This window comes from Labeo rohita, chromosome 17, assembly GCF_022985175.1.
Source record: "Labeo rohita strain BAU-BD-2019 chromosome 17, IGBB_LRoh.1.0, whole genome shotgun sequence".
Taxonomy (NCBI): Eukaryota; Metazoa; Chordata; class Actinopteri; order Cypriniformes; family Cyprinidae; genus Labeo; species Labeo rohita.
In genome coordinates, this window is record NC_066885.1 from 191,302 (window position 1) to 204,723 (window position 13,422).

At 40.9% G+C, this 13,422-nt stretch overlaps 1 protein-coding gene and 1 long non-coding RNA gene across 3 annotated transcripts in view; both read right to left on the minus strand.

Annotated features, from left to right (window-relative positions):
- Positions 1 to 392: 392 nt before the first annotated feature.
- Positions 393 to 4,947, minus strand: LOC127179227 (protein delta homolog 1). 2 transcript variants are annotated; one of them, XM_051132521.1, is made up of 6 exons: positions 4,374 to 4,947; positions 4,003 to 4,332; positions 3,761 to 3,818; positions 3,424 to 3,554; positions 3,035 to 3,185; positions 393 to 1,425 (listed from the first exon to the last, which is right to left on the minus strand). In XM_051132521.1, the coding sequence occupies exons 2-6, from the start codon at positions 4,067 to 4,069 to the stop codon at positions 825 to 827; spliced, it is 1,008 nt and encodes a 335-aa protein (XP_050988478.1). In that variant the 5' UTR covers positions 4,070 to 4,332; positions 4,374 to 4,947; the 3' UTR covers positions 393 to 824. The 2 variants fall into 2 exon arrangements, with proteins under 2 accessions (XP_050988478.1, XP_050988477.1); XM_051132520.1 differs by having other exon boundaries at positions 4,003 to 4,947.
- A 51-nt stretch (positions 4,948 to 4,998) lies between these two features.
- LOC127180248 (uncharacterized) overlaps positions 4,999 to 13,422 on the minus strand; it is a 36,496-nt gene continuing 28,072 nt past the window's right edge. The window contains exons 3-5 of the long non-coding RNA XR_007829605.1: positions 11,355 to 11,506; positions 10,296 to 10,478; positions 4,999 to 9,937 (exon numbers count right to left, since the gene is read on the minus strand). This is a non-coding gene — a long non-coding RNA (uncharacterized LOC127180248). The remainder of the gene's footprint in view (positions 9,938 to 10,295; positions 10,479 to 11,354; positions 11,507 to 13,422) is intronic.

Consider the following 13,422-nt stretch of genomic DNA (forward strand, 5'->3'; position numbering starts at 1 on the left):
CATTTTGAGAAAACGGCCTTTAAATATAAATATATGTATTGTAATTGAAATCTATTGACACAAATAGATAAAGCGCCATAAAATAAACAATTAACAATGTCTTTTGGATGTTTTCTTTCCACTAGTCTGAAAAACCCTAAAGCCCAAAATCTCAAACTTGACAGGTGCATGAAAAAACTGTTTTTGCCTGCAGTGTCTCCCCTTAATAGAACTAAGAGAACACAATATGTCATTACGGTCTCTGAATGTAAACATCTTGTATTAGCTAAATTTCCAAAGTCTGAAAATACAACTTTCAACAGATCACCAAAATGCAAAACCACATTTGCCAAGACAGTATGTGCAATCTATCACTTCAGAATGAGTATTAATAGTCTGCATTGTTCAAGGAGTTGAAAACAATGGTTTATTTAGTGCTACATTAATCATTTGTTTACATGTAAATAAGTGCACGGTAATGAACGTTTACAGAATGCTCAAGTGATGAAAACATGAAGGTAACGGCCGGCTCTTCTGCAGCGCTCGAGTCGAGCCGTGGTTCATCCGTTTATCCGCTTGTGCCGTTTTAATATCACAATCACTGACCTCACGCACTGATGGTAACTAGAGATTATCGAAAACCATTTACTTCTCCGGCCTTCCGAATGAGAGAGAGCCAAGAGTGTTGTTCGCTGTACATCTTAATATATGCATGTATTCCAACGATATCAACCATGAAATCCCGCAGCTGTTTTTGATCTTCTCTTCTTCACATGAGAGCAACAAACCTCTCGTCTGGGTTTCCGTCATCCAGACGCACAGCATGCGTCCGTCACGGATCAGCCTCATATGGACGTGTAATGCCTCCCGTAGTTGCTCAGCTTGATTTTCTCCGGCAGGATGATGTTGACCGAATGCTCCTCGCGGTCGGACGCTCTCAGGAGGAAATCCCTCTGCTGCCGCACCAGCTGGCTGTACTTTGCGTTCGCCATCCACGTCTCACAGCGGTTAAAAAAGATGATGCCCGTCGTGACCAGGACCACCAGACAGGTGAGGAGACCCAGAACGGCGAAGCAGATGATCTGGCTGCGGGTGACCAGCGGACCGGACGGCTGGAGCGGCTCTCGCTCGGGCGGACGCAGCAGCTTGTGGAAAGCGTGGGCCGGTACGGCGTAGTGACCCGGACCTGCCGCTTTCACGCGGGGTTTGGGCTTGAGCTTGCCGATATGGAGTTCGCAGGACGGGCCGGTGAATCTGGGCGGACAGGTGCAGCGGATCCCGCCGTGCGTGTTGTCGAAGCAGGTGCCTCCGTTCACGCACGGATTGGGCTCGCAGACGTCAGGCTTGATCTCACAGAAGGCGCCGGTGAATCCAGGTGGACAGAGGCAGGAACGGCTGTCAGAGCCACTCGTGTTCACGCAGGTTCCTCCGTTCTGGCAGCGAGAGCTGCGGATGAGAGTAAACGCATCAGAGTTTCACCAACAAACACTTTCTGACGCTTCATGCGAACACTTCAGACACACAGAGAAATGGCTGCACATCTCCATCCATTCCCTTACTTTAGCTTCATTTAAACTTCATTGACCACAGCTGTGAATCTGGACCACAAAACCCGTTGGATATATTTGTAGCAAAAGCCAAAAATACATTGTATGGGTCAAAATGATAAATTTTTCTTTTATGCCAAAAATCATTAGGATATTAAAGATCATGTTCCATGAAGATATTTTGTAAATTTCCTAACGTAAATATATCAAAACTTACTTTTTGATTAGTAATATGCATTGCTAAGAACTTCATTTGCACAACCTTAAAGGCGATTTATCAATATTTTGATTTTTTGCACCCTCAGATATCAGATCTCGGCCAAATATTGTCCAATCCTAATAATCCACACATCAATGGAAAGCTTATTTATTTAGTGTTCTGATGATGTATAAATCTTAATTTTAAAAAAATGGCCCGTTATGACTGTTTTTTCGGTCCAGGGTCACAATTAATAAATTACTGTGCATTATATAGCAAAATATCAAAGCAAGTGACGCAAGTGACAAAATAAAGTTAGTTTTGAAAACATGAAGCAATAAACTTATTGGCAAATTTAAAAAAATGTTGTTCTTTAAACTGAATTGACCTGAATAATGACTGAATTTGAGTTTGTCTTATATTTGATTAAGTTTGCATCACTGATTCTGGTATTTTCCTGTTTTGAAACAATCTGCATTAAAAGATGAAGTATAAGCATAAAATAATAAAACAGTCTAGAAATAAAGGTGACTTGACCTTCTGGTTGGATGCCAAACTTTGTGTAACATGTTCATTTGTTCATGTGAGGAGAACTGATGTCGAACATCCATTAAACATCACTTCCAGATCAGGCAATTCAAAATAAAATGAAGATCACTCAAGAGTTAAAATGTCACTTGGTTTAAAATTTTGCATCTCATGCAATCAAGTTCAGACATGTTTTAGCGTCACTTGCGTTGATATTTTACTAATAATTTATGGTGTTTTTTGTCTGATTATGTCATTAATTGATCTTTAACATACATCTAGCTTCATCCGTGAGCATTCGATGTCTTTGTAAAGGTCACGTAAGGATGATCAATGCAGTCAATAATTAATGGCAGCACTGGATGATCTCAGGTCAATAGCAGCTTTATCCCAGATAGCACATGTACGTCTACAAGATGTCTGTTAAAGATCACTTGATCTGGAAAGCATCTGCTGTGTATAAACGTCTGACAGACATCTGTAAGGTGTCAGTTTTACATCCATTCCAAATCATAAACATCTTAAAGACATCTAATAGATGTCTACTTGACATCTGATAGGAAATGTCCTATAGACGTACTGCAGATGAGCAAACAATCTAAAAAATACGTCTTCCGGATGTAAATGCAGATGTCAAATAGATGTTTCTGTGATGTATGTGTGCCATCAGGGATGTGAGTGATATTTCCGTGGACTAGTCAACTAGTTTTTCACTCCACAAACGTTTAACAGAGGAAATGGTCTGTCGTCCCGTCTCTGCTTTAATGAGAATCAGTGTTACCCGTTTACTGAACACGGCCCTGTCTTCAGCTGGCAGTTTTCCCCTGTGTATCCAGGAGAACAAAGGCAGACATGTCCTCCTCCTCCTCCTGCTCCCCTCTCCACACAGGTAGAGTTTCCTGAGCAGGGCTTTGATGAACACTGGCGAACCTCTGAGAGAAAACAACAGATTCACACTGTTACCATCACAGCACACCTCCACCGCTCACAAGACACAACAGCTGCTGGCTGTTTGCTAAAACACTTCTCTCTGAGAGTACTGTGCCATCAAAAGGTGAATCCTGAGAAAAGATCACAGTACGCTAAAATAATCAATCTATTTAAATGAATTCTGGCCCTGCAAGCTCATCTCTGCTGATACTCTTTTTAAGGTGCTGTAGGATGCTGGACCTCGATCACAGCGCGCTCCCGTCCAGCCGCGCTCACAGACGCACTGCCCCGGTTCTTCACACGTTCCGTGAACACAGTCGGGTGAAGGAACGCACTGATCGCACGCTGCGCCTCGCCAACCTGCTGTGCACCTGTAATTCACACCACAACACGCACACACACACACACACACACGTCCATCCTAATGTGTCACTGACCTTTAACTGCTTCTTAAGAACATCCATTAAACACATGTGAGTCTCTGGAGAATCCCAGTGACAGATTAAAATCTCTCACACACTGACAGCATTCAATTGTTCAGTTGTTTCTGAAAAGGTTAACGACGTCTAACACACACCTGCATTCTCCAGACTGCTCACAGAACCCGTGATGACATCCAGATCCACATTCTGGACCTAAACACACACATTACTGATGAATAAACAATCGCCTGTCCGGAGTCTGTCATTCATCGTATCACACAACTCAGCACATGAAGTTGACTGACAGCAACAGAAACGCAACAGATACTGGTGATCCGCGTCAGTAAATCAGTGAAATAAGAGCGATGTAGTGTAGATATTAATATCGATATTTCACCTGGAGCAGAAACAGGCGCGCAGAAGAGCAGCAGAAATGAGAATCCGAGCCGGAGAAATACATTCATCCTCCCGCAGCTCGATCCTCGATCCTCCGCTATTAATCGCGTTCACATCATCACTCAAACTTACCGCTGAGCGCGAGAGCAGGACATCGCTAAACTAGTCCTCTAGCTGCCGAACTCAGAGTGAAACACAAGCGCTGGAAACACAGAAACTCTTCTGAGAAAGTCCGCGACGGTCAAAGCGACTTTCAGCGCTGAATCCGAATGAAGCTCCGCGAGCTGCTGCTGCTTCAGTCTGACACACCGAACTAAACTCCACCCATCACCTATACACACAAACATCACTGAACTAAACTCCACCCATCACCTATACACACAAACATCACTGAACTAAACTCCACCCATCAAACACAACCAACTACACACATACTGTAAACATCACTGAACTATACTCCACCCATCAACACCATCAGTTAACTACACACACAAACAATACTGAACTAAACTTCACCTATCACCTAACTACACACAAACATCACCGAACTATACTCCACCCATCACCTATACACACACAAACACCACTTAACTAAACTCCACCCATCAAACACAACCAACTACACACATACTGTAAACATCACTGAACTGAACTCAATCCATCAACACCATCAGTTAACTACACACACAAACAATACTGAACTAAACTTCACCTATCACCTAACTACACACAAACATCACCGAACTATACTCCACCCATCACCTATACACACACAAACACCACTTAACTAAACTCCACCCATCAAACACAACCAACTACACACATACTGTAAACATCACTGAACTGAACTCAATCCATCAACACCATCAGTTAACTACACACACAAACAATACTGAACTAAACTTCACCTATCACCTAACTACACACACAAACAACACCGAACTAAGCGCCACCCATCACCTATACACACACAAACATCACCAAACTTCAACTAAACTCCACCCATCAAACACAACCAACTACACACATACTGTAAACATCACTGAACTGAACTCAATCCATCAACACCATCAGTTAACTACACACACAAACAATACTGAACTAAACTTCACCTATCACCTAACTACACACACAAACAACACCGAACTAAGCGCCACCCATCAACACCATCACCTAACTACACACACAAACATCACAGAACTAAACTTCGCCCATCAACACCATCAACTGCACACATATACATCACCTAACTAAATTCCGCCCGTCAAATACACACATAAACATCACTGAACTAAACTCCACCCATCAACACCATCAGTTAACTACACACCAAACATCATTGAACTAAATTTCTGCCCATCAACACCATTAGTTAACTTTACACATAAACATCACTGAACTAAACTCCATCCATCAACACCATCAGTTAACTACACACACAAACAATACTAAACTAAACATCTCCCATCAACTAACTGCACATACAAACATCTCAGAACTAATCTCTGCCCATCATCACCATCAACTACACACATAAACATCACTGAAATACACTCCACTCATAAAACACAAACTACATACATACTGTAAACATCACAGAACTAAACTCCACCCATCAACACCATCAGTTAACTACACACCAAACAGCACTGAACTAAATTTCTGCCCATCAGCACCATTAATAACACAATCAACTACACACACAAACATCACAGAACTAAACTCCACCCATCAAAAACAATCAACTACACACACACACACAGTCTGGTTTATTATCTTTGTGGGGACTCTCCATAGGTGCAATGGTTTTTATACTCTCCACACTGTATTTTCTATCCCCTTACCCTAACCCTACCCCTAAACCTAACCCTTACAGAAAACTTTCTGCATTTTTACTTTCTCAAAAAAACTCATTCTGTGTGATTTATAAGCTTTTGTACCCATGGGGACCTCAAGCCAGTCCCCACAATGTCAAAAATTTCAGGTTTTACTATCCTTGTGGGGACATTTGGTCCACAATGTAGCAAAAACAAGTACACACACACACACACACACACACACCAGCCATCAACACCATCAACTACACACACAAACATCACTGAACTAAATTCTGCCCATCAACGCTATCAACTACACACATTAACATCACAAAACTAATCTCCACCCATCAACACCATCATCTAAGAAGCATCACTTATCACTAAACTATTTTAAACAAGCATCCAGACTAGTAGAGTTACACCTTCTGACCTGTCTGAACTCCAAACACGGGCTCATATCATAATCCTGGTCTATTTTCTAATGTAATTTTTCCTGTCAGTCATGGTTTATTTTTTCACAAGCATTTTCCACCTTTGATCCTGACAATTACAGTGGTGGTTTTTCTACTGCTGTGGCTGTAAGCGTCTATAGCAGCAGTATGTGGAACATGAGCGTCTGACGTCTACATGTCTGAAAATGAGCAGCAGCCCAGTATTCCTGCTGTGGATGTGGACCTGAGCACAGACTTAGTTTTCACGCTTTTTTTGGATAATGGAGAGAATTTTTGTTCTAAACGATTTCTCATGATATGTTTTGATGAATGATTTGATCCCTAGCTCGACACGAGGGTATTTCAGCTGTATCTTTGTCCCCAAGGGCCCAATTAAATGTGAGTTTGGCCTCTAAATCTTCGGCTCTCACTGAAGGAATCGCTGTCCTAAAATGGAAATGGTTTCTTGGCACACGTCTTCAAGCGCAGGGCAGCACATCTCTGTTCTCAGCAATGACCTACATGTGCTGCGTCTCTTATCGCCGGCGCGGCTCCGGCACACGTCTGGATGTAAACACAGATAACCTCGCTCTCGCTGGAAGAACAGGGCCGTCTGTGAAAAAGCTCCAATACATAAAGATGAAACCACAGGGGGGACTGTAAAAACAATTCAATCTTGTTGTCGAGGCAATAAATCCAACTTCATTTGAGTGTGTTTTATAACCAGCGCAGCTTTTCATTCAGCTTATTAAAGGACAGGGATCAGCCATTGATCTGCGGCACTTTGATCTCATTTGAGATCTGTTATTTTCCTCCATCCCGAGGGTCTCTCCGGCTCAACGGGAAGCCGCGGACAAGCGGCCGTCACTCAGCGATGATTGATTACAGCGGGAACAGGGAAAATGAACAAATGAACAGCGGCGCTAAGAGCTTCTGCTGCTGAAGGTGACGCTCGGCCTCTCTGGCCTTCATTTAGAGTAATTATAACTCAGCAGGACAGGCGCCCTAATGATGTTAGAGAATTTTACATGCTAAATTTATTTAGAAACTCAACGCAGGAGCACTGAGATGAGTGGATGAGCTCTGTGTTATTCACTGAAACGACCTGCAGAGAGAAAGATGACAACAAATGACATGCATATAAAATAAAAAGAGGTCGATTCATTCTTGACATTTTGATGAACTCTGCTGCAAACGTGCTGTAGATTTACAGCCGTGTTCTTAATAACCAGCTGCTGTGGGACGGATCGTTAGTTATTCCACACCTTTACTGAAAAGCCTGTACATCTGTGATCTCGTCTCTGGAGCGATTCAGGAAAACGCCTGTAATGAAAGATCAAACGCATGACACGGATAATTAGGTTTGTCCCCAAATGCCACTTAATTTTAGTTTGATGAGTCTCACTGGTTCACTTTAATTTCAGTTAATTAAACTACTGTAATTAACATTTATCCATCATAACCAGTGGAAAGATCTACAGGTTTTTCTTCAACAGGTGTGCTGAAAAAAAGAGAAAACAGCAGGTCAGACAGTTTGAGTGATGAAAAATCAATGCCAGCGGATTCACACAGCCATCACGCCAAACATCACACACGACCTCCAATAAACGGCCCGTCTTCCAGCCAAGAGACGCCTCTCGTACTTGAAAAGATGAGCTCTTCCAGAAACACTTGAAGGGAAAAATGAGCTCTTGGGTATCAATGGCAGTCCTGTTAATTGAGGTCAGTTAATGAGCTTACGCCTGACCCAAACACCGAAGAACACTGAAGATCTCCATTGAAACGCTGCAGGAAAAACTCACTAAATCAGCTCAATGAGTCCAGAGCAGATCAATGTGTTTTCCTCGGGCAACATAAAGGATGTTCTTTATTCCTGAGTGTTATCTTTCTCCGGCAGAACTAAATGTTTTTTTCCAAGCACAACTTAAAATCGAAATGGTTTCAGTCTGACAAAACAATTGAGAATTTCAGCTGTCGTTTTCAGTACTCTGACTACAGTGGATGGCAGATGATGAGTCTGTGGGAAAATCCTCCAGAGATTAAGATTCATGACACACGGCCTGAAGAACAGTCAGATCGCTCTCTATTTGTACCCACACTAGACGCAGGGCTGTGAGCTACATCTTATCCAATTTTCACGTGAGCGCCAAATCAAAGTGCAATTTTCATGGCAGGACACGGCACTGAGCCGAGATGAACACGCTGCGTCTATAAGAACAATCCAAATGTGTTGTGGTGATCCTTTTAGAAATAGCAACCCCAATTTGGCTTTTAAATAACATTTAAATTCATGCATTTAGAAGATGCTTCAATCCAAAACGACATACAATAATCAAGCATAAGCAATCTGTCACAGAGCCAACAGTATTCAGAGTGATCACTGCCAGGTTCATTAGAAAGCTGGACTAGGAAACAAGCCAGACTTAAACACAGAGCATTATAGTCACGGGTTTGATTCACAGCGACCGCGTAAATTGATCAAACCTATATCTTGAATTCAGTGTAGGTCACTTTGGATAAAGCGTCTGCCAAATGCAAATTATGCCACCGGAGCTGCTGACAGAAATAACACACCTCAGAAATAATAACCTGTGAAACTACAGCATGTCACCTCGACAAACACTCACTCTGAATGAAAATCTAACCGGAGGAAGGACGAGAGCTCTGTTCCTGTTGTTTAGGATAAATGGAAAACATTGGTCTGTAGGTCTTTTAAGAGGCTCTCGTTCACATCGTCCCTGAAGTATGATGGAGTTACAGTACTCTTACATCATTCAGAGAAATGGCAGAAGCATCATCGCTGTTCTTCAGCTGGACAAATGCAGAAAGATGAGAGTAAAACAGTCAGTACCTTTATGTTTAATGAACAGCGCTGTAACAGCGTTCTTCTTCTCAGGTTCAGCGTGACCTTTACACAAGGAAAACCTGTTCAGGCTGTTCTGCACAACGCCATCAGTCCGTGTGTGAGTGTGAATATTCCCTATGTTATAGTAAAACCAAATATTGACCTTGTGGAGACTTTTTTTGGTCCCCATGAGGAAACGAGCTTAAAAATCACACACAATGAAGTGTTTTGCGAATGTAAAAATGCCTGTAGTTTTGTGTGAGGGGCAGGTTTAGGTGTAGGGTTATGTTAAGGGCATAGAAAATACAGAACCGTTACACCTACGGAATGAACCCGTAATGGTAGGAACACCACCACAGACATGTGTCAATCTCACATTTATTATAAAGCGTGTCTGCTGTCTGAATACCGCTGCCCTTTAACTAATTCCCGTCGAGTGTGTTTGCATCTGTTATTCAGACCCGCAGGGCGATTCATTGATTGCAGGAATATAAAGCTATTGATTTCATTCCCTAGAGGAGCTTCCTGTGGAGGGGCTTCAGAACGCGCTGCGTGTTTGTGTGTGTGTGTTTGTAAACCAGCTGCCGTGACGGCATACTTAATTTCATAAGCCGGCTCTCATTCATCATGCGAGACGTGTGTGTGTTTCCAGATAGATTGTAATGAAGCATCAGGATTCAGCAGCAAAAGCGACAGAACGAGGGCAAAGCGCTGCTGCGGCTCCATTCACTGCTTCCATCCGTGTCGCGTTGCCATAGGAACGATGCACAAAGGAGGATGAGGATGATGAGGATGATGAGGATGATATCGGGGTCCTGCAGGTGCCTCCACGTGTGTGATCTGATGATGATGATGCATTATATCACTGAACATCAACTTAAACGGATATTAAACAGCTTCTATTCCCCAACACTGTTTCAAAGCAGCTTCACAGAAATAAGTGATGTTAATGTTTATAGTATCTTTATAAGCAGTATCTTCATGCCTTATCATCAGATTACAGCTGGATGATAACAGAGTTCTATTTTGCAAGATCAACAATCAAGCAGTTAAGATTTGCTCAACATCTGTTGGATCTGTATTTCTCTCATTCTCTGTCAAACTCTTAGATACGAGTTCATTTTTACTGTGATGATAAAAACCCATCGCTCAAAAATCTGTCAGTGTGAAATTGAGCTCGATCTGCAGAATCACAAACCTGAGGATTCATCTGGACAAAAAGATGATCACAGTCCAACAGACTGACATGATCTTGTGTGTTGCGTCTCTCTCGTACTCTGATCCGTCTGGAGGATCTCACTGAATCCGTCTTATTTTCTGTCTGTGTCTCTCTTAACAGCTCAGCGTGACACACAGGATCCGTCTGCGACCGTCAGCTGATCTGGAGACAGTTACACAATAGTTACAAATCACATGAGGGAGATCAGCGCATTCACAAACACTGATTCATTACATTTGTTTAAGAAGCACCCACATGCACTGAAATAACATGACTATCACTAATTATTCTTAATTACTAATTATTAGTGAACAGGAGTAAACATTGTAAGAGTGCATTGCAAAAAAAGATTTTCTTACATAGTATTTATGTCTTGTTTTCCAGTACAAATATCTAAACTTTCTTAAAAAAGGAAGCATTTACTGGACATTCACAATGATAGAACATATGTGTTGTGTTCTGAAAAACATATCAATCTTCACACACTTTAATTAAATTAAGTATAGAATAAATGGATCAAAATGAAGTAAGTTGAAGGCCAAATACTTGCATGAAACACTATTGAAACACAAATAATATTTGTGACCCTGGACCCCAAAACCAGTAAAAAGGGTTGTTTTAAAATCTGAATAAATAAGTTTTCCATTGATGTATGGTTTGTTATGATAGGACAATATTTGGCTGAGATGCAACTATTAGAAAATCTGGAAACTGAGGGTGCAAAAGATCAAAATATTGAGAAAATCACCTTTAAAGTTGTTACTAATCTTAGTCTTAATCAAAAATTAAGTTTTGATATATTTACGGTAGGGTATTTACAAAATATCTTCATGGAACATTATTTTTACTTAATATCCTAATGATTTTTGGCATAGAAGAAAAATCGATCATTTTGACCCATATAACGTATTGTTGGCTATTGCTACAAATATACCCGCGATACTTAAGACTGGTTTTGTGCTCCAGGCTCACATTTAAACTTTGTTTGAATTAAGTTTATTTTCTAAGCCAGTTGTTCTTGTTTAATCATAAACTCACTTCATTTTAATCAGTTTTCAGACAGAAAATCCTGAGTGTTTTGTGCAGGAGAGATGAGAAGCAGACGCTGGAATCATCAGTATTCAGCAGCTTCAGGAGCTCCAGACGCATGAATCACTTCATCTCATTTCCATCCGTCTGTCTCTCAGACCCTAAAACAAAAGAACAATGCTAATCAGTTCGTTTGTACATCAACTGTTTGTGAGGATTTAGGTGAAAGGATTTAGGATTTTAGGCACACAATATCTCAGAGTCTGTCATGACACGTAAATCTTTTCATAATGAGCAGCGAGACGGTGTGGGGTCAGCGGTTCCCGTGTTCACTTCATTAACGCACACATCATTAGTGTTAAAGCGGCGATGAATGAAAGCAGCACGCGGTGAGAGATAATTACCCAGTATGTGCTCGTGTTTATACAGTCACCTGTTCAGTGAATGACAGACGCAATATTTGATCAGACTGGGATTGACTAGCGCGTCTCAAGATTATTATGAGTCTTAATTGGCAGATAATACTACTGGACAAATGAATAAGATCTCCATCTTCATCTGTCTTTGTTTGACATTGTTTATTAGAAAATGAGTTTTCCAATCTGATACAGAGATTTGCACAACAATTAAACTTCATTCACAGGAACTTTAATCACGACGGATGAATCCTGATTATGAGGACAAAACAGTGCTATGATTATTATTGTTATCACCGTTCATGAAGTTTAACACAAAACTCAAAAGAAGATATTTTAGAGAACGGTTTTTGTTCATACAATGAAAGTCAATGGAGTCCAAAACAGCATGTGTTCATCAAAGGAAACACCATCGATATGTCATTAGAAAGTCTGTTTGATGATGAAAGTAGGACAAGAGATTGATTAGAGCAGGATGAGCATATAATCACACACAGATGAACAGTTTAACTGTACAATAAGCTATAAGATCTGTACAGAGACACATGAGCTCTGTTTTATAAAGAAACAGAGAAAAAGCCGCTCAGAGCCACAGTAAAGTGTCAAACAGGCTCAATATCAGCTGCATTTACAGTCTGTGATGATTCTTAATTCAAAGCGTCAAAGCGTTTAGTTACTCATTTCATAAAGTGCTCATTATTGACATTCAACTGTCCTGTTGTGTGTGTGTGTGTGTGTGTAAGGAGAAGTAAATAAGGTACAGTGTTCAGATGGGTCGATCACAGCTCAGCTCATCTGTTTTTAATATTCACCTGCTTTACTGCATATACACCGCTATAGAGGATCTCTGTTCTCAGAGACATGCGGCCGTGTGTATGTGATGGTCTGAATCTGTTGTTGTTGCTCTATTCTGCTCATCAGCACATCTCTTTTGTGTGTCGTTCCTCTGAAAAATAATTGGGTCCTGGTGGATACGAGCCAGTTTTTATACATATGCAGGCAGCGGTTGTCATGGCAACAGAGGGAGCGACCACATTCTCCTGCTCTATTTTCAGACACGCACAGATATATATCAGAGAGAATTAGAGCCACAATCTCACCAAGAACATGATCTAATAACAGGTGTGACTGAACACAACCATAAACTGCCTAAAGTTTCAAGACACCTGTGAGCTTCACCACACGTTTGTTTTCATTACACTGAATCACAGGCTTTTACTGTGATAATAATAATAATAACATCACACTGCTGCAGATATGATGATCTCTGACTTTATGAATGTGTGTCTGTGTGCTTTTGTGTAAAGACTTCTATAGATACAGTATCACCTCCAAATATTAAACAAAGTTTTGTATAGTAAGAGACTGCCTCACTCATCTGATATTAAACAATTAATGACAGCACAGATGATTAATAAATACAAGTCACACATAAAAAAAAAAACTCATGTACTGGAATAAAATTGTTCACTACTGGAAATATTTATTATCATTATCATTATTATTATTACTACAAGAACTGTGAGCTGATATCATAAGAGACTTTTCAGTATTTTATGTTTTGTTTCAAGGAAAAATATTTTGATGTGCTGGATAGATATTTCTCTTACTCAAAAAATGGCATAAGTTCTTAAATATATAAGTTGCTCATGATCAATTGT

Coding starts and splice junctions, on each gene's coding strand:
- LOC127179227 (XM_051132521.1), bottom strand. CDS start 4,069: ATGAATGTATTTCTCCGGCTCGGATTCTCATTTCTGCTGCTCTTCTGC. Junction 3,555..3,760: donor GAGCAGTCTGGAGAATGCAG/GTGTGTGTTAGA, acceptor TGTGAATTACAG/GTGCACAGCAGGTTGGCGAG. Junction 3,186..3,423: donor GGGAGCGCGCTGTGATCGAG/GTCCAGCATCCT, acceptor GTTTTCTCTCAG/AGGTTCGCCAGTGTTCATCA.